This window comes from Delphinapterus leucas, chromosome 10 (genome assembly GCF_059928025.1).
Source record: "Delphinapterus leucas isolate spDelLeu-1000000601 "Yukka" chromosome 10, BTC_Dleu_Yukka2, whole genome shotgun sequence".
Classification (NCBI taxonomy): Eukaryota; Metazoa; Chordata; class Mammalia; order Artiodactyla; family Monodontidae; genus Delphinapterus; species Delphinapterus leucas.
In genome coordinates, this window is record NC_143138.1 from 92,711,344 (window position 1) to 92,739,147 (window position 27,804).

Consider the following 27,804-nt stretch of genomic DNA (forward strand, 5'->3'; position numbering starts at 1 on the left):
CATAAAAAGCCTCAAAAAGTAGATTTTTTTTTTTTTAGCTTGTACAGTTATAAACATCCATGGATGCCTCTTGGAGTGCATGCACTCTCCAGCTTTTTACACGGCCACTACTTCCTTCTGTGTTCTACTCGACTGACTTGACCTACCTGGCCCCTGAAGGCACTGCAGTTCGAGATCAAACACCACGCCTCTACAACAATTTAAGAACCAAAAAAGGGAAACAAAGGAAAGAAAGGGGGAAAAGAAGAGAAGGAGGTAAGAGGAAGAAGGGAAGGCAGGAGGAAGGATTACCTCTCTGAAAATGGTCCGAAGTATAGTTTTCATGACATGGGAGAATGGGCTAAGATGACTGCCCGAGGTTCATGTTGGTCTAGGAAGCTGTGACTGTCTCTCCTCTCAACCCACTTACTGTAAGACAAATAAAATAGGACACAAAGTCACTGGACTTGCTCATGGTCACCTAGAAAGTTTGTGGTGAAGCCAAAAGTAAGAATCCTTTCCCTGGCGTCCTCGTCCTGCTGCTCGGCCCACTCACACACTGCTGCACTGTTTGCTGATGAATTATGTGGGCTCTCAGGAACAGCTCCTTATGCAAAAGAGCCTCAGCAAGCTCCACTATGTCCTTGCGAGGGGATGCACTTCACTGTTTTCTTCATGCATTATGGAGATGACTATAGCTCCTCCTCCCATACGCACCCTCCATCTGTGATCACTAACACACACTACAGGGTGCTTCACTTTGGATAATGTGTGAACAAGGAACTTAATTTTGGAAAATGGAGAAAAAAATCTGAAAGAAAGGGTCAGGGGCCAAACAAAAGTCCAAGAAACTAGTGTCTTTAAAAATAGTCCATGCGGGCTTCCCTGGTGGCGCAGTGGTTGAGAGTCCGCCTGCCGATGCAGGGGACATGGGTTCGTGCCCCGGTCCGGGAAGATCCCACATGCCACAGAGCGGCTGGGCCCGTGAGCCATGGCCGCTGAGCCTGCGCGTCCGGAGCCTGTGCTCTACCACGGGAGAGGCCACAACAGTGAGAGGCCCGCATACCGCAAAAAAAAAAAAAAAAAAAAGTCCATGCAGATTCAGCATTCAGAATGCATTTGCAAGACCTTCTTTCCTGCTCAAGGGAAATAAAATATACCGTCCATAAAGAAATCTCTGTAATCTCTCTCTCTCTCTCTCTCTCTGGCTCCACCTACACTAGTCATCTACATTGTTAGAAGGTCTCCGGCCAGGCCCTTTTCAGGACTTGCAGTTGCTAATACCACAAAGGGCACCCTCTACTGATTTCCACTACTCTGTCATCCTCAGTGCCCATAAAGAGACTCAGATTCAATATGAGACATCAAAACTGTAAACAATAATAGCTAACATCTGTTGAGTACTTGCCATGTGCCAGGCCCTCGACCAAAAGCTCTGTGTTTAACATCTCATTCTACTTCTCTTAACCACCCTTGGCAAAGAAGGTTTTATTATATCCATTTTCTAAAAAAAGGGAAATAGAAAGCTTCAATAACTTGCCCAAGTTCACAGAGCTGAATTTGAAACCAGGTATGTCTCTCCAGAAGCCACACTCTTAACTCTATGCTAAATACCTGTTTCAAAAAGCTTAACAACCTTGTGAGTCTAACAATCAGCCACTTGTACCTGCAGTAGAAGTCAAGGTGGCCTTCAGACCCGGGGGCATTCCCTATGCGGGGTCAATCCATCAAGTGAAGTCTGGCTGTACCTTAGCCCCCCATGCAAGCCCCACCCACATCAGGAGGGTGGCTACAGGGAGAATGTGTATTGAGACAATCATTGTTTATAACCAGAGGAAAGCTTACTGGAACAAAAATCCCATTTCTCCATTATTCAAGCCATTCCCAAAAGAAGACATGCAAATCTGAATGTGGCATTAGCCCTGGATTTTTGGGGACTGACAGAGCTAAAAGACTGATTTTTCTGAACATTATGTACATGGTGTACATATGTACATGAATTTGGCCACCAAAGAAACTTTGCATAAAAGCACATGTCCTATGAAGGCATTTTCTTCATATTTTAGGAGATCAAACTTTTAGTTCCTCATTGCTGTGACTAATAATGTCTCTGAGATGATGTTAGTTTCCATGTGGGGAGTTTGTGTTTCATAATATGCTTGCCTGCATCAGGTTTTAATTTAGCCCAAGTGTAATATTTGGTCTCTGAATTTCTAACACTATTAATTCCAATAATACTGATTGAAAATATAATGGAAATGGTAAACAGTAATAGTTTAGAAATAATTAGAAAAAATAATTATTTTTTTAAATAAAAAAAGATATAAATTTTTAAAAAGTACCTGTTATGCCCAAGAGTCTTAAAGAGATTTGCCTATTCATTACCTCCCAAAAGCCCTGCAGGGTGAGAATGAAATTTAATGGCAAACTTGATGAGGTTCCAGAGATTCAGACAAGGATTTGAGGTCTCAGTCTGTGCTGGACTCTTCCCCAGATTCTGGGCTGAATACTTTCACATAGAGTATTTTATTTAGTGTTCATAGTTTTCATATATGAAGTATGTATAATTAGCCTTAATTTAAGCCATAGAAACTGAGACACAATGAATGTATGTAGCTCATACAAGGTAACACTTCTAGTGAGTAAGTGAAGAAGTTGGACTCTGAGTCCAGATGCTTGATTCCCCCAGGAAAGAGTTCTTTCTATAAGTTGAGCGCTATTTGGATTCAGTATACCTAGAATTCACATAACCGTCATGTTACTGTGATTGCTTATTTCTTTCGCTCAATTCCCTAAGAACTTAATGAATGAGGATCCTAGCCCAAATTCCTATCAACTATTGTGATTTTGTTAAACTAACATCCCATCTGACATGATTCTATGGGAGAAATGGGGGTCAGTGCCAACTTCACGGATGGTGATGACCATGCAGTCCATTTCCTATGGAATTTTATATTCAGAGCAGAGTGTTCCAAACATATATTGTTAGAAAAAGAAGCATCAAATTTAATTATATAGTTGTTTGTGGGCCTCTTTGAAAGGCATCCCTTGCCAATTCTGGGCCTTTAAAGCCACGGTTTGTTATTTAAGGGATTGTTCCTTTAAACTGCCAGAATTGTTTGTGGAAGACGTTTTCTTCTCACATTTGACCAACTTAGTTCAGTCAGCCCTAGAACAAAGCAATTTTACTTTTAAAAAGATCTGTGCCAGCAATTTTTTATTTGTTGCAGAATTTAAGATCTTAATTTGTATGTGGGTGATAAAAGTTGGCCTGTATTATAATTAATTTACTTCATTATAATGAAAAGCCCTAACATTAAATCTACCATCTTCCATTTTTAAGTGTATAGTTAAGTAGTGTTAAAATATATTCACATTGTTGTACAACAGATCTCTCAAACTTTTTCATCTTGCAAAACTGATACTCTACCCATTAAAATCTAATCCTCTCTTTTCTCTCCCTACAATCCTTAGCAACCACCTCTCTACTTTCTCTTTCTATGATTTTGACTATTTAAAATAATTCATATGAGCAGAATCATACAGTATATTGTCTTTTTGTGACCGGCTTATTTCATCTAGTGTAATGTCCTCAGGGTTCATCCATATTGTAGATATGACAGGGTTTCCTTCTTTTTTAAAGCTGCATAATATCCCACTTTATATATATGCCATGTTTTCTTTTTCCATTCACCCATCAGTGGACATCTGGGTTGCTTCCACCTCTTGCCATTGTGAATGATACTGCAATTTTCATTGGTGTGCACGTATTCCTTTGAGATCCTGCTTTGAATTCTTTTGAATACATACCCAGAAGTGGGATTGTTGGATCATATGGTAATTCTGTTTCTAATTTTCTGAGGAACCCTCCATACAGTTTTCCATAATGGCTGCACCATTTTACATTCCAACCAGTAGTGCACAAGAGTTTTAATTTCTTCACATCCTCACCAAAAGTTTGTTATTTTCTGTTATTTTGACAGTAGCTATCCTCTTGGGGCCCAACTTCATTCTTCTGCAGTGGATAGCTAACACCATTTGTTGAACAGACTATCCTTTCCTCATTGTGTAGTCTTGGCACACTTGTCAAAGATCATCTAATCATATACGGAAGAGTTTATTTCTGGGCTCTCTGTTCCATTGGTCTGTATGTCTATCTCTGGTTATTATTACTTGTAGTATGTTTTCTGGGGTTTTTTTAAAGATTTTTTTTGACGTGGACCATTTTTAAAGTCTTTATTGAATTTGTTATATTATTTCTGTCCCATGTTTTGGTTTTTTTGGCCATGAGGCACATGGGATCTTAGCTCCCCCACCAGGCATCAAACCCGTACCCACTGCATTGGAAGGCAAAGTCTCAACCACTGGACCACCAGGGAAGTCCCACTTGTAGTATGTTTTGAAATCAGGAAGTGTGAGGCCTCCATCTGTGTTCTTTGTTTTCAAGACTGTTTTGGTTATTCAGGGTTCCTTGAGATTCTATATGCATTTTAAGATTTTTTTCTATTTCTGCAAATATTGCCATTGAGATTTTGATAGGGATTGAATTGAATCTGTAGATTATTTGGGGTAGATAGACATTTTAACAATATTAAGTCTTCTAATCCATGAACATGGAATGTCTTTCCATTTATTTGTATCTTCTTTTATTTCTTTTAGCAATGATTTGTAGCTTTCAGTGTACAGGTCTTTCACCTCCTTGGTTGAATTTATTCCTAGGTGTTTTATCCTTCTTGATGCTATTGTAGGTGGGATTCTTTCCTTAATTTCATTTTTAGATGGTTCATTGTTAATGTACTGAAACACAATTGATCTTGTGTTCTGAAACTTTCCTTAAATTGTTCATTAGTTTTAACAGTTTGGAGTTTTTTTTGCGTGGCATCTTTAGGGCTTTCTACATACAAGATCATATCATCTGCAAACGGGGACAGTTTTACATCTTCCTTTCCAGTTTGTCTTTTACTTCTTTGCCTTATCTAACTGCTCTGGCTAGGAGTTCTAACATTAAGTTAAATAGGAGAGGCTAGAGTAGCAATCCTTGCATTGTTCCTGATTTTAGAGGAAAAACTTAACACTCTTTCACCACTGAGTCTGATTTTGACTGTGGGCTTTTCATATAGGGCTTTTATTATGTTGAGGCAGTTTTCTTTTATTCTTAGGTTGTTGAGTGTTTTTATCATGAAAGGGTCCTGAATTTTGTCAAATGCTTTTTCTGCATCAACTGAGATGATCATGTGGGTTTTGTCATTCGTTCTGTTAATATGGTGTCTTACAATGGTTGATTTTCATATATTGAATCATCTTTACATTCGAGGTATGAATCCAACTTAGTTGTGGTGTATAATCATTTCAAAGTGTCATTGAATTCAGTTTGCTAGTATTTTGTTCAGGAATTTTGCATCAATATTCATCAGGTATTGGTCTGTAGTTTTCTTCTCTTGTTGCGATAATGGATTTACTTTTAAACACTGTTAGTGAATAGGTCCTGAGATATAACCTAAGTTTTAAACGTATAAAATGGTATAGGGGCTCTGAAGCTTTGTTCTATACATAATTTCATGTTCAAAAGTAAGTCTGGGAAAAAATACTAAAGAGAATTTACAATGTTATACAAATAGAAACATCTTAAACACCTCCTTTTGTGTTAAGGAAGTTTCATTCTCTACTCCCAAAGGAGCCAAATGCAGGTTTGAGAAAGGAAAATGTCTTCCCTCTGTGTTTGATATGACAGCTGACATTCTGAGCTTGTGACGTTTGTTTGTTTGTTTACAGAGTTGTGTATGTGTGTCAAAGAGAATTTTGAATATTTCAATATAATAACCTCAAGTCATATAACTTAAACTAAAATGGAGGCATCACTCATGACAATATTCAAAGTATAGCCCCATAAAAGGTATTTTTTCATGGTAACAGATTGCTTTGGGAGTCTCACATGACTTATTAATACATATTTTACTTCCTGCTGTTTTCTTCAATTCAGTCAAAACAGAAAAATTAGTTGAAATTCCATCTCAGTTACGAAAGGTAGATTTTATTCTCCTAGTTTTCTATTTTGAATTACAATTAAGGAATAACCTGTGGCAGAAATGTTCTTAACTGAACATTTATTGTGACTACTGTCCCTGTTTTAGGATTACTCTATATGGAAACAAAAGAGTGGAATAAACTTGTGGAGTTAATAGTATTTGGAAAATGCTATTCTCTGAGGTATGTTTTTATTTTATGGAATTTCTTGATAAAAGTCAAAATCAGATAGGGTTAAATACTGAAAAGTTTTGCATGTCCATGATATATGGTAAACTATCCAGATCAGGGGAGAGGAGAATGTCAGTGTGTTTCTCCCCACAGAGAATAGCAAGGATCCAGCATTATGCAACACATACACTTCCTTCTCCCACTTCTGATTTGCCAGATCTGGACTGGATGGTTTTTTAAAACTCCATCTTGTTAGCTGGTAACTTGGTTTGTGTATTTTGTAAAACAAACCAAAAATGTAGAATTTTTCATTCTTTCTACTAAACTATAACAAATACAGAACTTTAGGACTGACTGTTTGTAGTACTATACTTCTTGGTCCATCACAAGGATAACTGTGTTTTGCAAAGTATGAAGGTAGTAATAGTAGCAAATATGAATTGAGAGCCTGCTGTGTGTTGAACACTAGGGCTTCAAATATATTATATGCTCTATTTTATTGAATCCTTACAGTAATCTTATGAAGATAAAGAAAACACTAGTCACTTAAGTTCCTTCAGTACTGAAAGCTGAAGTGCATTATAACAAGACAAGTGTAAGGAAATATATATCTTTACTTTCCATATCTTAGCAAGTGACTAGAGTAGTCTTGGGAAAGCAAGACAGACACTGGATCCATAATGGCTTTTTACACCTGATTGGAATCCAGAAAACTAGCAGCATTAGCTACTATATGATGTTTACAAGCAGGTGAGCAGTACATATTTGACCTCAGAAGACCTTATCAAAGTCAACAGATGATAGCTAAATAAAATCAAATATCTCCAGCTTTCCTTCTTTTACTTATCCTCCAATAACCACTACATAGCTAAAATTAAATAGATGAGCGATATAAGAAGATGATAATAAATACAATTAACCTTTATGAGAATTTAATATCTGCCGGGCACTACACAAAGAGCTTTACATAGATTCCTTTAATTCTCTCAGTAATCCGGTAAGAGAGATACTTTTATGACCAACCCTATTTGATGGTTGAAGGAGCTGAGGCTTTAAAAGGTTAAATAACATATTCATGGCGTATAGCCATGACTATTAAGTGGCCATGACATTCCCATGAGATTGATGAAATAATGCATGTGAGATTATATATATATATACATGTATAAGTGTATTTGTATTTTTAATGAAGACGAGTAGTGTGGTGGAATAGAGTCCTTTTACAATTTTATTCAGTCAAGATCAGATGTGGCTATGAGAATACAAGAAAAACTGGTATTTTTCTTTTGTAGTTCTGTTAGATTAATTTTTTGCATAAGAATAATTAAGCTAGATCAGGTTTGGCTGAATATTTCTACAGAATGTACCATTTGGAAAAGAAAGAATTCCTAAAAACAAATGAACTATTAATTAAAATATAAATAACTAAAAATGAACTTTGAATCTTTAATAAACTGGCTTTCATGTTTTGCTTTCATGAGGAATTACCTTTTGATTTTTTTGGAGCCATGAATATATGCAGTTTCTAAGTCACCTTTGTTTTTAAAGAAATGACATCTGTGGGCTTTTCTAAGTGTTTCTATTATGTGTGTGTGTGTGTGTGTGTGTGCGTGTGTGTGTATGTGTGTGTGAATGGGTGTGTATGTACAATGTGTGTTTAATGTTTTTACCCAGTAATACAAGCGGTCCCAATTTAATTGTAAATGTGAAGGAACACTAAAACTACTTTACTAAGTGTAATAATATATGAAAAGTATTCTACAGTTTAAAAGCTTTAGTTTCTTTGAACATTGTTATTAGATTTATAAGTGATTATGCCTTTTTAGTAGACAAAAGAAAAGCTATAATGTATTAGAAAGTATATGGAATAAACATAATATTTGTCCTAATCTAATTTTCAGGCACATCTCCAGACTGTGATTTGGCTGAAATAACTTATGCCACAGAGCTGTGCGCATGCCTGGAATTGAGAGACACAGGTAAAAGACTCCAAACTGTTTCCTGCCTTTCAAAAACTCCAGGAAACCATCCCTTCAGACTCTGGAATTCTGCACATCTCAACAGAGACCTTGCTTGAATGTTTACATTTTCTGCTTGCTGTCCTTCATACCGCTATATAGTGTTCACCTTTTGTTAACACTTAACAATTATCAGGAGTCGAGCTTGCTCAGCAAGCCAGCATGGCTAGGATGAGCTTTGCTTTAGCAGTTTGCCGAATGGTGCTGAGCTTGCTAATGACTTCATTAACTGGGTCTTCCCTACAAAATAGTGAGTGTCCACAACTTTGTGTATGTGAAATTAGGCCCTGGTTTACCCCGCAGTCAACATACAGAGAAGCCACCACCGTTGATTGCAATGATCTCCGCTTAACAAGGATTCCCAGCAACCTTTCTAGTGACACTCAAGTGCTTCTCCTACAGAGCAATAACATCGCAAAGACCGTGGATGAGCTTCAGCAGCTTTTCAACCTGACTGAGCTAGATTTCTCCCAAAACAACTTTACAAATATTAAGGAGGTAGGGCTGGCAAACCTGACCCAGCTCACTACTCTGCATTTGGAGGAAAATCAGATTACGGAAATGAATGATTTTTGTCTGCAAGATCTCAGCAACCTTCAAGAACTCTACATCAACCATAACCAGATTAGCACTATTTCTGCTAATGCTTTTTCAGGCTTAAAAAATCTTTTAAGGCTCCACCTAAACTCCAACAGATTGAAAGTGATTGATAGCCGCTGGTTTGATTCAACACCCAACCTGGAAATTCTCATGATTGGGGAAAACCCCGTGATTGGAATTCTGGATATGAACTTCAAACCCCTCTCAAATTTGAGAAGCTTAGTTTTGGCAGGAATGTATCTCACTGATATTCCTGGAAATGCCTTGGTGGGCTTGGATAGCCTAGAGAGCCTGTCATTTTATGATAACAAACTGGTCAAAGTCCCTCAACTTGCCCTGCAAAAAGTTCCAAATTTGAAATTCTTAGACCTCAACAAAAACCCCATCCACAAAATCCAGGAAGGGGACTTCAAAAATATGCTCCGGTTAAAAGAACTGGGAATCAACAATATGGGGGAACTTGTCTCTGTGGACCGCTACGCCCTGGATAACTTGCCTGAACTCACAAAGTTAGAAGCCACCAATAACCCCAAATTATCTTATATCCACCGCTTGGCTTTTCGAAGTGTCCCTGCCCTAGAAAGCTTGATGCTGAACAACAATGCCTTGAATGCCGTTTACCAGAAGACAGTAGAATCTCTTCCTAATCTGCGTGAGATCAGTATCCACAGCAATCCCCTGAGGTGTGACTGTGTTATCCACTGGATTAATTCCAACAAGACAAACATCCGCTTCATGGAGCCCTTATCCATGTTCTGTGCCATGCCGCCTGAATATAGAGGGCAGCAGGTGAAGGAAGTTTTAATTCAGGATTCAGGTGAACAGTGCCTCCCAATGATACCTCATGACACATTCCCAAATCATTTAAACATGGATACTGGCACAACAGTTTTCCTAGACTGTCGGGCCATGGCCGAGCCAGAACCTGAAATTTACTGGGTCACTCCCCTTGGAGATAAGATAACTGTGGAAACGCTCTCAGATAAATACAAACTAAGTAGTGAAGGTACACTGGAAATATCTAACATACAAACTGAAGACTCAGGAAGATACACCTGTGTTGCCCAGAATGTTGAAGGGGCAGACACTCGAGTGGTGACAATTAAGGTTAATGGAACCCTTCTGGATGGTACCCAGGTGCTGAAAATATATGTCAAGCAGACAGAATCTCATTCCATTTTAGTGTCCTGGAAAGTTAATTCCAATGTCATGACATCAAACTTAAAATGGTCATCTGCCACCATGAAGATTGACAATCCCCACATAACATATACTGCCAGGGTCCCGGTAGATGTTCACGAATACAACCTAACACACCTGCAGCCTTCCACAGATTATGAAGTGTGTCTCACAGTGTCCAATATTCATCAGCAGACTCAAAAGTCATGTGTTAATGTCACAACCAAAAATGCCGCCTTCGCGCTGGACATTTCTGATCAAGAAACCAGTACAGCCCTTGCTGCAGTTATGGGGTCCATGTTTGCCGTCATTAGCCTTGCATCCATTGCTGTGTACATTGCCAAAAGATTTAAGAGGAAAAACTACCACCATTCATTAAAAAAGTATATGCAAAAAACCTCTTCAATCCCACTAAATGAGCTGTACCCACCACTCATTAACCTCTGGGAAGGCGACAGCGAGAAAGACAAAGATGGTACTGCAGACACCAAGCCAACCCAAGTTGACACCTCCAGAAGCTATTACATGTGGTAACTCAGTGGATATTTTGCTTCTGGTAGTAAGGAGCACAAAGACGTTTTTGCTTTATTCTGCAAAAGTAACAAGTTGAAGACTTTTGTATTTTTGACTTTGCTAGTTTGTGGCAGAGTGGAGAGGATGGGTGGATATTTCAAATTTTTTTAGTATAGCGTATCGCAAGGGTTTGACACAGCTGGCAGCGTCTCTAGGCTTCCAGTTTGTGTTTGGTTTTTATTCTCATCATTATGATTATGATTTTGTTTTATTTGTTGTGCTAAACTCAATAATGCTGTTCTGACTAAAAGCTAAATAAAATGATTAATGACAGGTTGGGGTTCCCCTGTGCTTTTACCAGTAGCATGACCCCTTCTTCTGAAGCCATGAGCAGACAGTACCATGTCCTCCAAAAAACTAACACACAGTTGTGAAGCAGCATTGAACTTTTTGTAGCAATTTGGTCTACAGACTTGTAACTGGAGAAGCTAAGGCTAGACTTGTTACCTTTGTTGAATGATGTTAGTTGACTGTACTGTAATGTTGTATCAACTGAATTGAATGTTTGCTTTTGAACAACGACTTTTTTTTTTTTGTAATAGTTAAAAGGCTTAGAACAAGCTAACAGGCAATAGAAATATGTATATCAGATTTTTTAATGTAACTAACTACATGTTAATTGTTACCTTATTCTTTTTATCTTTAGTAGACACTTTTAAAAGACAATAATTTTGTTGTGTTTAACTCACCAACATGTGGTGTATAATGAAGACAGAACTATATAATAAATTAGTTTTGTTCTGATTTTTTTAGAACACTTGCAATAATGTATCATTTATAGTTCTTTCTAGTTGCAGTGGTGATATTTTTCACATTCCCCAAAACAACCACCAAAATAAATAACCTATATAGCATGTTGCTTTTTAAAACTAGGCCCTAAAAAGTTTTGAATTCTTTTTCTAAGGGAAGAAATAAATATTTTAATGAAGATATTTTACTGAATAGGATTTCTATATTTTAAATATTACTGACCAGACCTAATGGAAGGAAAAGTTCATTTGAAGAAAAAAGGTATATTACTGTATCCCATGTATAGCTAAACGTGGTAAAAGAGATAAATACATTGGATATGTCACATTCCTTTTCTGTAAGGGTCTTGTTAAAATTTGATTTTTTTTTTTAGTAGTATCATATTCCCCATCAAAGTCTAAATCATGCTGCTATGTAATATTCCAAAATGTATTACATGTTATTCCTCTTTTAACAGCTGTCATTACGCCTAGATCCATATTAGTCCACATATCAGTGGGGAGATATCTGCTGAGACAAGTAAATGATTAATAGAAAACAGAACAACTTCTCTATGGTTGGCATTTTTCATCCAAATAATATACAGAAACAGTTTTGCAGAATCAAGTGTTTCACGGGTAATGTGTGTGAAATTTACAACAGAAGGAGCTAGATTTAGGTAGGATCCCAGTTCCACAAAGTGGGGGAGGGGGAAGATTTAAAGGTATAGGTGGAGGAAAAAGGACCCACTTGAAAATGCAGGTTGATAAAAAAGAGAAACTTTTTTAAAAGGCTGCTCTAGATGGCACCTGCTTCCACAGACATGCTATCAACACCAGGAACGATGAAATTGTAAAAAGGGACTGAGAGCAAGCAGGTGCCAGCTGAGCAAAAGCAAGGAAAAGGGAGAAAGAAAGCGCAGGCAAGGAAGGATGAAGGATTTCTTTCTTGGTAAAATTCCTTGTTTCATGAATCGCTTAGGAAAAAAATCATCACCTTCCTTCCCATTTCTAAGGTGGAGAAAAGAACTTCAAATGCTGAAGCAAGTAAGCTGCACAGGAAAACAACGAGTGTCTGAACCAGGAGCATCTTTGTCCACAGCCTACATTTGTTGGCAGAAAAACCTAGGCCCAGGGAAGAATTGTAACTTGCCCCAGTCAGACTCCTGCCCATTGAGAACTCTGCCCTCCCTCTATTGCTCTGGGTCCAGCAGCCTTCTAGGTTGCTGTGCAGAGCTTATCTTTTTCAGTTCTCAACAACTGTTGGTGACCTTGCTCCAAAAATGCACTATATCCTCAAGTTCTCATTTATTCAGGACATATTTTAGCACAAGGGCAGAGCAGAGGGTCAGGAAAGCTTCTACATTGCCGAGTACATGTGGGAAACATCGAGAACTAGAGATGCCTTGGATGCAACCATGGGCAGGGGTCGGGGTGGGGGTGGGGGTTTCCTGTTGGGGATTCTTGTCTTCAAATATCTACAGAGAGTAGTGGACTATTGAAGAAAAACAGTGAAAGGGGAATGACACCGAAGCATTAGGCCCAGAGCAGGGAGCCCAGAGCAGGGAGGAGGCATTGTTTATCCCATAAAGCAATGATTTGAACCTGGCACATAATCAACACTCAAATATTAGTGGAATAAATGAAAACAAAAAACAAAAAAAAACAACCATTTCTCTATTCTGGATATATAGCAATCACCAGGAAATCCACGTGTTTTTTTGCCAACTACCTTTTGCCAGGCCACTTTGGGGGGAAAAATATCCCTTTTATTCCTCCTCCAATAAAATATTTGAGCTTCTTTTTCCTTGTCCGTGCTACTTGGTTTGGTTTTCAGTTGATAGAAAGCAAAATGGCATAGCACTTCTTTTTTCCCTAGCCAAGTATTGCCTCATTTGTACTTAATTTAATTTGATAAGTTCGACAGCCAGTAAAATTAGACATCATACTAGGTCCTGATTGGTAATGGAGGTTATGTCACCTTTACCAATGAAGTGACTATTATAGGTCACTTTCTAATTTCATATTTTCCCTTTTGCTTCGGGCCGCCCTCAGGGCATATAATGTATCTCTAACCTGATTTTACAAGGTTATTTCTGGATCAGCTTCTTAAAACAGGCATTCCCAAATTTGCCTGTTTAATTAATGAGAAACTGAACTGATGCCATGAATATAAAAACAAATGCAATGTTTGATTATCAAATTCTCTAATTTGGCTGTGTGATTGACAAAAAGGAGTCATCTCCATTCTTTCACAAACAAACAATACTGAAGTCCATTATTTTCTCTCATGTGTTTTTCTATTTATTCATTCCTTTATTTGCCAAGGACACCACAATCAGTCCTTTACTTGGTGTTTGCTTCCTCTCTCTGTATTCATCTTCCAGGGCATTTTCTTTTCTTCATTACTGGAAAAAAACATTATACACCCCTAACACTTTGCTGGGAAAACCATGCTTTCTGCCTTTCTATTCACTGATAAGGGGATTTTAACTATTTCTGATGCATTCTAACTACAACTGAAAATGCTTTCTTCACCTCAGTTCTTTCACTCTCACCCTGCTTGCAAATAGAGTTTTTTATTATTATTCATAAGGGATTACTTGGAGGAAAAATATTTCTTAAAAGATGAATTTGAGAGTCATCATCCATCCAGAGCTCTGGAATGACTTTGGCATAGAATCTCTGCAGGACTTGATCTAATCTGGTGTGGGCATGATTTCCCAGTCCTCCCCCCCTCCCCCCTTTGCAGTGATACCAGCACCAGCTCCTTCTCTCTGTACTCCAAGTTAGGAACTTAGGGTATGTGGTAAGAATAAGGAGATGGCAAGGGAACTCATTTTTGTACCTCCTGGTTCAGCATTGCCCAGCACACGTTAACAGAACTAAATGGGTTTCTTGTATTGTAGAACTCCTCAGAGACTTGATGGTACTAATATTAATTACATAGCATTTCCCACAGCTGTTTGACCATTAGTATATTTCAGGCTACTATTCTATACTACAGATCCTGAGAAACTGAGGATTTAATTTAATCTCCAAAACAGTCCTGATAAATTGGCTATTATTCTTCGCAATTTACAGAAAAGACAACCAGGGCCCATAGGAGTAATCATTTGGTGACACCGTACAGTTCTTTAAGTGGGCGATCATGATGGGGCCGTCACTTCCAGTTTCCTCTCCATCCATCCAGCACCCTTCTAAGGTGGAGGTGGGAGTATCTATAGAAGGTGAGAGGCTGGAGGTCACAGAGCACCTGGGGAAAGCAGAGTAAGTACATACAGGAGAACCCATGGGAGATGACACTGAAAACTTTCTCTGTCTTAATGTTCTTCTCTCTTCCCCTTTAAAGATTTATGTGCTGGGAAATTCTAAACTACCCATCAAAACTGTGTTCACATCAGGCTAAATTTTAATTCTAAACTTCAGTTTTCCTATACTCTCCTCTCTGTTACCTGCTCAGAAAATCTGAAAGATTTTGTGGAGGAAATGCCAAGCTCATTCTTTCCTTAGCAGTAAATCATGGAAGGCGTATGTAAAATTAGTAACAAACTCAATGTTTAGTTCCAAAGCTTAAAGGGGCAAATGTGAAATTCATATAACTGGGCAGTTGCAAGGGTGTATATGACATACCTGGAAACAAATGGCTTTTGTACAATCACCAAGTTTGTGGAGTTGGTGGGATATTTTTATTCAGGGTTCTCTCTGTTCCCCAGAAAAAAATTCTATCCAGAGGCCGTAACACATTAAAAGGATGTCTTTCTTTTTTTAAAAATAAATGTGATAGCCCTCCTGACATACTCCAGTTTTGTCAGTTACATTCTACTTAATATGAAGCAAAACCAGTTTCACTCACTTCATGAAAGTAGCTCTGGGTGCACAGTGGATCAGACCATGCAGTCCTCTCCTTTCCACCTTGCCTCCCCTCCCTCCCATAAGATTAAACTGACAAGGTAAATTTCAGCCTGGGCCCTGACAAAATGGTCATGAATTCCTAATGGGGGGCTGCCCTGAATTAAGTAGCATTTTAATGGGAATTGGGTATATTAGTAAGACAGTCTGCACGGCAGCCTGTCTTACTAACATAAACAAGACAGGGTGGTCCTGGAGGGAAGAAAAACAAATTTACAGTGGTGACTTATGAAAGAAAAAGGAGGGAGAAACATTTTTTGTGTACATAGCCCTCTGCTAGGAACTTCACATAGATCATTTACATTTAATCCTTTTAATTGACCCGCCTCCCCCAGGGAGTGGGTACAGGGCAGGTACCATTGTCCCTCCATTAGAGAGGAGAAAAATGAATACTCAGCCTCAGAGATGCAAGCAATTTACCTGAAATCACACAGCTTGTAAAAGGCAGAACTTAAACTTGAGGTCTATATGCATAAAACTTATTGTTTTTCCATTATAAAATGGTCTGCAGGCTAAATCTGGACCAGGAGTGTAGAACACAGAGCCCAAAAGCCAATTTGGCACTTGAGATAGAAGGAAAAATGGAGCAAAGAGAGGCACTGCCCAGAAGTGAGGACTCAGAGTACAGGGGTCTAATTTAAGACCCAAACCTGAGATCAATATATGGAAATAATAGTAAGTCAGAGAGAGGAAAAAGTAAGGGACTATTTGTGATCACAAATACATGCAAGCAAATGGAAGACACCGAAGCTGAAGAAGAAAAAAACAGTTTAAAAAAAGGGGGAGGGTAGTCTGGGTAGGGGTGGAACTCAGAGTATGGTTATTTCTATGAAATAGGTATATCATTTTTTTACATGGAGAAACTGAGCCTCAGTTCATCAGTCCTAATTTGAAGTCAAATCTTGAAGCCAAGATTTCAACCCTGGCTGTCAGACTCTAAGGCCCGAGACTAACCACTAAACTGTTCTGTAGCTAAAAGGCACCCAGAGGACTGGGCTGGCCATCTCATTTGCTTGATTGATTTAGTTCTTCCCTGAGAGCAGCAAGAAAAAGGGTAGGTTTCATGACCTTGTAAGGATCTTGCAAGGACCTTCCTACAAAAGGTGTATAAACCTGGGATTAATGCCACAGGCTTTGGTGGGGAGAAAAATTCTGCCTCAGTCTTTTTCTTTTGTAACCATTAAGGTCTGCCTCACATTTTAATCATTTCTCTGATCTGTTTTACACCACATCACCCAGAGCAAAGACTTGTTCTGGTTCTCAGTGTAATCTAATCTTAACTTTCCTGTAAATCATTCCAGCGGACCAGTGTGTGTGTATGGGAGGAGGGTGGAGGTGGAGGAGGTTTTCAGGAGGATAAACTCCCTGGGGTACCTTTAAGTGAAGAGTTTTTATGCCATATCTTTGTGATCTCAATAGCCCTTCATTTTAAAATATATTGCTTTCTATCTTATAAGAAGCAAATTGGTTTAAATACCTTCTACTCTACTGATAAAACTATGAAAAAAAGGCCACTATGAATATTAACTAAAAATGTATGCTCCTGTATTATTTTTCCTCTTGTTAGAATATCACACATAACAATGCTCTATTTCACCAAATTTTATTCTAACTGGCTTTGGTGTACCCCTGCCATCATAAGATAGTTCATATCTGCCATTCATTTTTAAATGTTATTTTTTTTCTTCGATTATGACACTAATATATGTTCACTATAGACAATCTGGAGAAAAATGGTAAGAAAAAATAGTGTTTATCAAAATAACCAAGTGAGATTTTGGTGTACTTTCTTCTAGCCTTTTTTCCCTCTGTGTGTTTATTTATATATGTATATATACAATAATTATAAAATATATATATTTATGAATATAGAATTAGAACCCTGATATATGTGATTTTGTATACTGGTTTTTTTTTCTTCATGCAAAAAATAAGCATCTTCTCGTATTATTTATTAAATTCTCTTGGAAAGCCTGTTGTTAAAGTCTGTATAATCATATGGGTATCCAGTGATTGAAAAATTCCTTCCTTTGGGGGCACTTTTCTTCTACTACATCAAGCACTAGGGGCATAAAAATAAGCATCCCATGCCCATGCTCTCCAGTGCACAGTCACAAAGAAAGATGAACATCCACATAAGTGATCACCCAGTATAAGAGCTGTCACCAAGAGGATGAAGTCGTGGCATGAAAGCACAGGGAAAAGAACCCTGGTCAGCTGGGGAGCTCAAACTTCAAATCTTACTACCTAAGCTCAGAATTAAAAGATGAGGTGAGGGACTTCCCTGGTGGCGCAGTGGTTAAGAATCCGCCTGCCAAGGCAGGGAACACGGGTTCGAGGCCTGGTCCGGGAAGATCCCACATGCCGCGGAGCAACTAAGCCCGTGTGCCACAACTACTGAGCCTGCTCTCTAGAGCCCGCGAGCCACAACTACTGAAGCCCTCACGCTTAGAGCCCGTGTTCCTCAACAAGAGAAGCCACCGCAATGAGAAGCCCGGGCACCGCAACGAAGAGTAGCCCCCTCTCTCTGCAACCAGAGAAAGACTGCGCAGCAACGAAGACTCAACACAGCCAAAAATAAATAAATAAATTTATTTAAAAAATGATGAGGTGAGCATTCAAGGAGACAACATTCAGAGGGAGGGTGTTCTGGGTGAAAGAAGCAAATCCCCGTGATCACAGAGCTTCCGATGACATGGAAGAAAGCTTCTCAGAGGAGCTGGGGATTCTGGAGGCATTCTGGTGATGAGGAAAGGGCTACTAAAAATACAGAGTAACTAAATAGGAAGCTGAGGCAGGAGGAAAGTTTTTGTGCAGAGATGAGAAGGTGAGGCTGAGTAATACAAGGGGGCTATGGGCCCCAGAAGGAGCTTTGCTCCCAATTTAATTTCTTTTAGCCATTCCACATAATGCCTTCCTGGTGAGATAAGAGAAGCTTGCAAGAGCAACTTGATAAACCTCCCAAGCCCTGGGGCTTCAATGTGGAATCTCAACTGCAGAAATACATAAAACCCAAGCATTAAACAAATGAGAGATTGCCCTAATTGCATATGTCTACCCATCAGTGGCCTGCAGTTAGTTCAGGTTTCCTTTGGGGATTGTGGTGTCAAGGAAATAGGAAGTGCGTGTTTGGAAAATGGAAACTGATTATGTGAGATCTTAAAGCACAAAAATTCTCTGTTCAACTTGCTCCTTACCCACTAAATACAAATATTTCTGGTTCTCTTGTTTAGAAAAAAACCTGATTTTTTAACCTAAGAAACTAGGCCTTGCGCTGGGAATAGCAATAAAGAACAAGCCATACTTTGACACATCTACCTCCAGACTCACACACTGCACCCCTCTTTGTTCCCCAAGTAAAAGAGGTCAAAAACACTGTAGTGTAACCTAATACAAAATACTTCTGAATCTAGAATCCATTCATATGGGATTTCCTTTGGATTCTTAATGTGATTAATTCCTGAGAATAGAAATTCATGACAGCAAGAAGAGTTTGGTAGAGAAGTTTCATTTTCCTAATTCTGCTCTTAATAAGTATATTAGTGGGACGTAATATTTAGTAGTGTTTTTTTCATTGGGAGATTTTTCCAAGCCTATTTTCACATTCCCTCAACTCACCCTCTGAATTATTGGTCTTTCTCTGGAGAAAGATTCAAATAACCATTCTACAGATATCTTCATTCCAATCCGTTTTCCCCAGACAGACAACGTAAGTTATAGTTATCTTCCCATTAGGTACATAAATTGAGACAAGCAGTTTTGTAGACAATGAAAAACACTGGGCAGTCCTAAAGTCAATAGCAGTTTGTTGAATGAGTGAATTCATTCACAATTTTGACTTTGGAGTGAAAAAGACGTTTTTGCTAGGAGCAGATTCATCTTCCTAGTTAGATTTTGTTTTGGCTGGTAATAGATTTTTGGACTGCTGCAGGGAGCAAGATGGCATTTGGTTGATTTGGGGAACAGACTGCATTTCTTGTATTTTCTATTTTTCTTCTGTATTGAGGACTGGGAAACGTTGCCTTAACTTCAATCCAAGTTTCTGGATATCATGCAACGTAGGACATCTGCTTGAGCTGAGCCACTTTTGGTGACCCAGGATTGTTGCGATTCCCTGAACACACCACACAACAGCTTACAGTGTCTGGGCATACAGCTAGCAACTGTCAGTGGCTTTGGTAGCCTCGAGTACTCCCCATGCAGATGAGCACATATGCTTTAGAGTCCAGTGGAGTGCACCTTCCCAATTCCCAAACTCTGGAAGCCTTAGTCAAAATAGCATAGCCACCTTTTTGTTTTTGTTTTTCCCACAAAGCCTTGTGCTTTGCAGACAAGCAGAAATTCATATACAATCTCCCTCAGGTTTCACAACTGCCAATAGGCAGGCTGGGGAAGAGTTTTGTTAAGAGTAATGCCACTAGGGGAGAAATGGAAAGAAAGCCATGCAATGCAGTGACTGTAGAAATGCCAAACAATGGGGACAATGTAGACAGAAAACTGCTTAGGGGCAGAGTGCAGAGAGACAACCACCTCCCTAAAAGCTCTGTACCATGCAACAATGGTAGAAGCAGAGAAAGGACAAAGTTTGCTGGAAAAGAGCCTCTTAAATTGATCTTTTGTGAATCAGTCTCCTTTTCCCCCCTTTTTTCTCATTTTCTCTAAGCAAAGCACTCTGACATTTCTACAATCACTCCTAGCCCCTCTCTCACTTGGGTTTTCTCCTGGGGAGTGAAGAGAACTTCTAGTTGAACTTAGAAGAGTAGAGGCAGGGTCCTAGTCATTAAGTTATCTTTTAAATTGTGAGACAGGGAAAGATACCAACTTGGCCAAATCTCCCCATCCAGTGAGTAGAGAAACTGAAACAAGAACCACGGTCTCCTGAATTTCAGAAACAGGCAAACTTAAGCTTCCCCCCCAAATTTTCCCACCTTGCATCAAAAAGATAATTGTATCAGGCTTATTTCATTTAGTCTGTCAAGGACAAATAATCTGTTGTCATATAGTGTTCTGGTTATGAAAGTGCTGCTTTTAACTCCTACAATATAGGAGGGAAATTCCTTTCTGTTTTTAACCTCAACACCTTGCCCATATCAACTGTGCTGAGCAAAACCACAGGTAGCACCCCCGCCCCAAGGCCAATTCTATTCTTGAAAAGAAGCATTTTTTTCAAAATATAGGGGACTTCATCTTTTTTTTCTACCATCTTGCGAAGGAAGAAGATGACGACAGAAATAATCCATCACAATCTGTTCAAATGACAAAGCACTCTGTTTCCCATGCAATCACTTTTAACCTGGATCATGAGTGAAAATGGTAGCTATCACAGAGAAAAGAACTATGAATCTGAAAAGATTCAGCTCTCACCTATAGAATCCCCAAAACCAACCTAAATTCATGAGCCATAAAATATATCTGACATGTCACCAAATCCTCCCCAGGCTCAAAGTTCAAAGGGTCTTCGAACCTCACTATACACACTTTCTGAGGAATTTCAAATTTAGGATGAAATGCGGTCTTCTGATGGAATGATACACATGGTAGCCACAGAGAGTTCCTTTCACTCCACACAGATCCTTTCCCTTAATAAATATTTATTGAGCATCTACTGTGTGCTGGATATGATCAAAGGGTAGTTGCATTTACCAGTTAAGGCCAAGCAGCATGCTAGGGAGGACTGACGTTACCTCAGAGATGCAGGGGAAAGGAAGAAACACGCTCCAGATCTCAGTCACCAAAAGGGAGTCCAGAAGGGCATCCTTGATTCAAGCGGCTGCCACTTTGACCTCAGAAAAAAATGTCAACGGGATTTAAAGAAAGGAGAGGTCACTTAGAAGTGTGGGGAGCAGGAAAGGAGGAATTACTTTTATGGAAGCAGTTAGATAGGAGGCAACATTGTGAGAGGGCATCAGAGAACGAAGAACATTTGAACTCGGGAAAGAGGGGAAGGAGTGAGGAAAAGCATGAGGCAAAAGAAGTCTGAAAGAAAATGTAAATTATGGGGTACTTGCAATAGTGCTTGCAGCAGTAATTAGTTCCATTTGCTGGATCAGGGGAGAGAGGTGGTAAAAATAACAACCTTTTATTGAGCCTTTACAATGTTGTAGGCATAAAATTGTGCATTTTATATGCATAATTTTAATTAATCTTCAAAACAACCCCCAGGAGATAGGTTCCATTGTTTGCTCCATGAGAAAATAGGAGGTTTGGAAAGATTAAGCAATTTGCCCGAGGTCATCCAAGAGGCAGAATCAGATATTTAATCCCAGAATCTATGCATCTATGCTCCTAAACAGAACACTATTCTAGAATTTGATTGTAAGAAAACTTAAGTGCGGAGTGAATGCTGAAGACTTTACCCACAAGTGTTGGGGAGCTGGTGAAGGGTTTTGAACAATAACACAATCAATGTCATTCTTCAGGAAGGCAGAGACCCAAATAAGCGTCCAAAATACACACAAAAAAGACCTCCTAGAATTTATACAGAGAGTAAAAAAAAGTACAGCTTTCAAGAACAAAGGCTCTTTCCCAACCTCAACTACCATTAAGGAATTGAAGCAGTCAGCAAGAGTCTCCACCCTTCCTCACCCCCATTTCATGCATAGCTCCAGGTCATCAGACTCTGGGCACCAGAACAAAGGAGGCTGGAGGGACAGGTGACTCAAATCCTCACAGGTGGTTGATGGAAGGTTCAACACACATGCCTCACCTTTTAAAGCTGTATAGAAACAAAAATCAATCACCTATAGAGGTGGTACACAGGTTGGAGATTATCTAGGGCAAATGATTAATCTCAGTGTGTATCCCTACTACCCCCTCACCCCCTTTCTGCCTCAGTAGTATGAACTGTATGGCTTTTCAAAACTGACAAAAAAAAAGGGTGCACTTTTTACAGCAACTTGACACGACAAAATGTGTGTTAAGAATTTCTTCATCAGAAAAATAAAAGAGATAAACAAATTACTTTTCAAACTTAAAAAGAATCTATTGATACTTGGTGAATTACCCATTTCAGCGCTACCAGATACATATGCTAAAGCTCCTTAAGAAGTTCCCATTGATATAGGAGAGACCCACATGTTTGGCATCATGTGTCAACTTATTTATTTCTTCTCTATAATTGGTATCTTTAAAATCACTTTCATGGGAAATTGCCTATTCAGTTACTGGAATTTGAAATCTCATGGGCAGTTATCTTGGCATCTTGGCATATGTGGTGAAATACTGTCATAAAGGAACAGGAAGATTAGATCATGGGTTATATAATTCATTCATTCATCACTAAATAAATCTTTATTGAGCCCCTACTATCTGTCAGGCACTGTGCTGGGTGCTGGGGACACAAGAAGAACAAAGCATATTTGGTTCCTGCCCCCCTTGAACTTTTATGCTCTTGACGGGCAAGCAGAGATAAATAAGTTAAATAATTAGTTAATAATTTCAGCTTATGATAAGTGTTTTAAAGAAAATGAAAGTACTGAATAAAAATAACTCGTGTGGGAGAAAGAGGGCGGTCTGTTCCTTTCCCTCAGCATGGCTACCTACAGTACATTGTAGATCCTGCTAATATGAGAAGACTTAATACCCTGGGTGCTGGCATTATAGCAGGAGCTGACTGTACTCTGATGAGGATGCTTTGTTACTGAAATATCTCCCTAGCAAAGGATGCACAGCAGCTTTCAAATGGCATTTCCATTCATCACTGCAGCACTTCTGAGAGGCAGGAGAGAGATTCAAGCCTCATTACCTCTATTTAAAAAAGAGAGGAAGGGCAATGACTAGAAAACTACCCCCAGCCAGATACCAAGGAGCAGAGCAGCTGTAGGGTTGATTCAGTGGCGAGCTCAACTCCCCTGTTCCTAGCTGTTTCCACTAGTCTGTTCATTCTCTCCTTCAGTGTAAGTTAGGAACTCACACATGCCTGGAGGTTTTGGAAATAAACCAGCTCAAACTATAACTCAGCAAAAAGGGCTAATTTGTTACACCAAGAAAATTGTTCCCAGTAGTCATTAATATGAAATTTGATTACCTAAACTTATAAAATATCCTATGTGAGAAATCTAATAAGTGGAATCACAGACTGAATAATTTTCTTGAATATTTTGCCTGGCTTTTTCCCTCCTTCACAATAACAACAACAAACAAATAATAACCTTCCACTGGAAATTTCTTTGATATCATAGCTGCCACATCAAGTGGAATGTATTATAAGGCAAAGTCATTACGAACCATACCCAGAAGAAAAGATTCAGTTATTCAAACATACAAAGGACATTAGAGAATCATAAATGAGTGTTCTGGAAGGGATGAAGAAGAATCAAAGAACAGTTAAAATCTTTAACATTCCAGACACGGCTTGAAGCCAAGAAAAGTAAAATGACTTAGCAAAGGTCACACAACTACTGAACCAGAACTCAAATTTCAGTTTCTTGATTCTCAATCCAGTGCTCTGTTGCAGGTATTAGAAACTCTACTCAACAGTCAACATATCTCTGGGACACAGTGAAGACAGAGACAGTGTGGCTTAAGAAAGCCGAGGACATTTTATTTATCTCATAATGTCAACACAGCAACCTGTAGGTAAGCAGGGCAATGACTCAATGACTAAAATGCCTTATACTTTTCACGTTTTTAAATTTTTGCCATACTTAAGATATAGACAAAACCTGCGAGAATAGTACCGAAAAATTCCCGGATACCTTTTACCCAGATCCTCCAAATGATAACATTTTACTACATTTGTTTCATTCTCTCTGTCTCTCTCTTCTGAACTGTTTGTTTCTTATGTGATGTTCCTTCATCCTTAAATAATTCACTGTGCATTTCTCAAAAATAAGAAAATTCTCTTAAGTATTCTAAGCATAAAAAATAAGAATATTCTTGTACATGACCACAGTACAATTTATAAAATCAGGGCCATTGATATTGATAAAATACTATTATCCAATCTAGAGCCCGTATTCAAATTTTTTTTCAGTTGCCTTAATAATGTTCTTAATAGCAAAATAAAAACTCAAGATCATGTATTTCTTTTAGTTTTCATGTATTTTTAGTCTCCTTTATTCTGGAATAGTTACAGCTCTTGAATCTTCCTTTGTATTTCACGACATTGACATTTTTTAAGAGGACAGGCCAGTTGTTTTACAGAGTGTCCCTCAATTTGGTTCTGTCACTTTTTTTCATGATTAGATTCAAGTTATGCCCTTGTGGCAGGAATACACTGAGATCCTCTCATTCCTCACATTGGAAAGCAGATGATATGTCCCATTGACCAATTAGATAATTTGCTTAAGGTGATGGCTACCAGATTTCTCCACCGTCAAGCTATACTCTTTTACCCTTTGTAATGTCCTTGTAGGGAAATACTTTGAGACTATGTAAACTCCTGTTATTCCCAAATTTTTACCCCCTGGTGTTAGCATCCACTGAACTTTCTTGCTTGAATCAGCTATTATTATGATGTTTGCCAAATAATGATTTTATGATTCTATCCTCCCTTCTTCATTTATTAGTTGGATTTGACTGTAGGAAGAACTTTCCCTTCTTATTTATCTGTTTGTTGTTTCTTTATCAGTGGACTCATGGATCCTTACTTTATTGAATAGGTAGTAATCCTTTATAATCATTTATTGTCTCGATTTGGCTATTGGGAGTTCCTTCAAGCTGGCTCCTGTGTCAGTTTGACCTACTCCCATAATTTTTTTAATATAAATTAATTTATTTTATTTATTTATTTTTGGCTGTGTTGGGTCTTCGTTGCTGCGGGCAGGCTTTCTCTAGTTGCAGCGAGCAGGGGCTACTCTTCATTGCAGTGCGCGGGCTTCTCATTGCGGTGGCTTCTCTCGTTGTGGAGCACAGGCTTTAGGTGCACGGGCTTCAGTAGTTGCGGCACGCAGGCTCAGTAGTTGTGGCTCACGGGCTCTAGAGCACAAGCTCAGTAGTTGTGGCGCATGGGCTTAGTTGCTCCGCGGCATGTGGGATCTTCCCGGACCAGGGCTCAAACCCGTGTCCCCTGCATTGGCGGGTGGATTCTCTACCACTGCGCCACCAGGGAAGCCCCTACTCCCATCATTTTTTGAGTACTCAAAGAAATTCACTCTTTTAAGGGTTTACAGATATTAAGCAATTGAGCTGTAAGAAGCAGACCCTGAGGCAGCAGGACAGGAATAAAGACACAGATGTAGAGAATGGACTTGAGGACACAGGGAGGGGGAAGGGTAAGCTGGGACGAAGTGAGAGAGTAGCAATGACATATATACACTACCAGATGTAAAACAGATAGCTAGTGGGAAGCAGCCTCATAGCATAGGGAGATCAGCTCAGTGCTTTGTGACCACCTAGAGGGGTGGGATAGCGAGGGTGGGAGGGAGACGCAAGAGGGAGGGGATATGGGGATATACGTATATGTGTATAGCTGATTCACTTTGTTATACAGCAGAAACTAACACAGCATTGTAAAACAATTATACTCCAATAAAGACATTAAAAAAAAAAAAAAGAAGTAGACCCTGAGATTTGAATGGAAGTACAGATCTTCCTTGACTTGCAATGGGGTTACGTCCCCATAAATCCATCGTAGGTTGAAAATATCGTTAAGTAGAAAGTGCACTTTATATACCTAACCTACCAAACATCATAGCTTTGCCTAGCCTACTTTCAGCATACTCTGAACATTAGCCTACACTTGGGCAAAATTATCTAACACAAAACCTATTTTATAATAAAGTATTGAAAATCTTCTGTAATGTAATGAATACCATATTGAAAGTGAAAAACAGAATGTTTGTCTGAGTACAGAATGATTGTAAGTGTATTGGTTGTTTACCCTTGTGATTGTGTGGCTGACCAGGAGATGCAGCTGCCACTCCCCAGCATCAAGAGGGAATATCATACCACATATCACTAGCCTAGGAAAAGATCAAAATTCAAAATCCAAAGTACAATTTCTACTGAAGGTATATTGCTTTCACACCCCTGTAAAGTTGAAAAATCATAAGTAGAACAATCGTAAGTTGGGGACCATATGTATTTGAATGTGGGAGGTTCTTCCAGGAAATGGGGGTTAGTGAAACAGGAAAGGGAAGGAAACCAGGAAAGGGTATATTAACGAGCAAGTAATCAACATGGATAGCTGGAGCAAAGGCCTGCTGGGAAACTCTGGAAACTGTGCAGAACATATGCTCAGAGCTATCTCACTCAAGGAGTGAGGGAACTGGGTTATTTTACACTGAGGTAGGCAGAATAATGACCCCCAAAGATGTCTGTGTTCTAAAGCCCAGAACCTGTAGATATGTTGTTAGCTAACAAATGGGACTTGCTGGTGTGATTAAATTAAGGAAGGGCATTGAGATGGGGAGATTATTTGGATGGGTCCAGAGTAATCCTTATAAGAAGGAGGCAAGAGAGTCAAAGTCAGAGAAGAAAATATGACCATGGAAGCAGAGGTCAAAGTAATATGGGGCCACAAGCCAAAGAAGTCTAAAAGCTGGAAAAAGTGAGGAGACAGACTCTCCCCTAGGTCTTCTAGAAGGAACTCAGCCCTGCTGACACCTCGACTTAGTCCCACAGGACCTGTGTTGGACTTCTGACCTCCAGAACTGTAAGATAATAAATTTGTGTTAAGTCACTGAGTTGGTGATAATTTGTTACAAAAGCAAGAGGAAACTAATACATACACCAACTCTTATGAGTTGCTGGTTAGGGACTACTCCTGGGGTGCTAATTCCCCAGTACTTCCAGCCTGAAGGCAGGTGAGTGTCCTAAGGTGATCAAGAAAAGCCTTCAGGCAAAGAGATGCAGGCGTAGGCATCTATACCTCGGGTTGGTATACATCCAACAACATGGTAAGAGCGGAGCACCCACTCCCTCTACTATTTTCACCAAACTGCAGCCTATTTCCTAATCCCCTCCCAGGGCAACAAACACCCTCTCTTCCACCACAACAATTCAGTCATTAAATAAACAATGGGGAATATTATGGAAAGAGGCGAAAGGAGAACATTTTGCCATGTCTCTCTGTGGATCTCATCTTGGAATGTTATTTTCTTGCTATGGGTTCTTTGCGATTTGAGATAAATGGTCCTGTCTGCTATCACTGGAAAAGGCCCCAGATAAGGACAACGACTTGTAATTTATAAAATTTAGCTTCACAACATCTTCTGCAAGGTTTAATATCCAAGTATCACAGATAAGACAAAAGGTCAGTTTACAAACATCTACAAAACAAGCCCAGGAAAAGTGAAGGCTCTCAATTTATTCTAGAATCACAAAAGGAGACTGTAAAAATATTTTTTTTAAATATTGGAGAATGTTACTATTTGGCACTATTCATAGAAGGAAATACAGAATCTAATCAGTATATAAGGAAACAACCCAAAGAGAAATGAAGGCTAAGGTGGGTTTGAAATACCCACTAACTGTCTACCTCTGATCATTAAGTTAAGTGCTCAGTATGGATCCCTGTAAGCATCTTCCACTAATCCATGCTGTCACCTTCTACATTTCTTTATCTACATGCCTACCTGTAGGACAGCATTATAGCGAGATTCTGGTGTTAATGCCAAGTGCAGAACCACTACTTCAGAAGAGAGGATAAATAAAAACACGTACTGGGGAGGATATGG

At 39.1% G+C, this 27,804-nt stretch overlaps 1 protein-coding gene and 1 long non-coding RNA gene across 2 annotated transcripts in view; one reads left to right on the top strand and one right to left on the bottom strand.

Moving 5' to 3' along the window:
• LOC111174177 (uncharacterized) overlaps positions 1-27,804 on the bottom strand; it is a 420,003-nt gene that overhangs the window by 51,691 nt on the left and 340,508 nt on the right. Inside the window, exon 4 of the long non-coding RNA XR_002644391.3 lies at positions 292-408. This is a non-coding gene — a long non-coding RNA (uncharacterized LOC111174177). The remainder of the gene's footprint in view (positions 1-291; positions 409-27,804) is intronic.
• On the top strand, positions 7,375-11,462 carry LRRN1 (leucine rich repeat neuronal 1). The gene has a single exon (XM_022572517.3). The coding sequence runs from the start codon at positions 8,355-8,357 to the stop codon at positions 10,503-10,505; it is 2,151 nt and encodes a 716-aa protein (XP_022428225.1). The 5' UTR covers positions 7,375-8,354; the 3' UTR covers positions 10,506-11,462.

Bases quoted from the DNA above. Each gene is read 5' to 3' on its own strand.
- LRRN1 (XM_022572517.3), top strand. From the start codon at position 8,355: ATGGCTAGGATGAGCTTTGCTTTAGCAGTTTGCCGAATGGTGCTGAGC.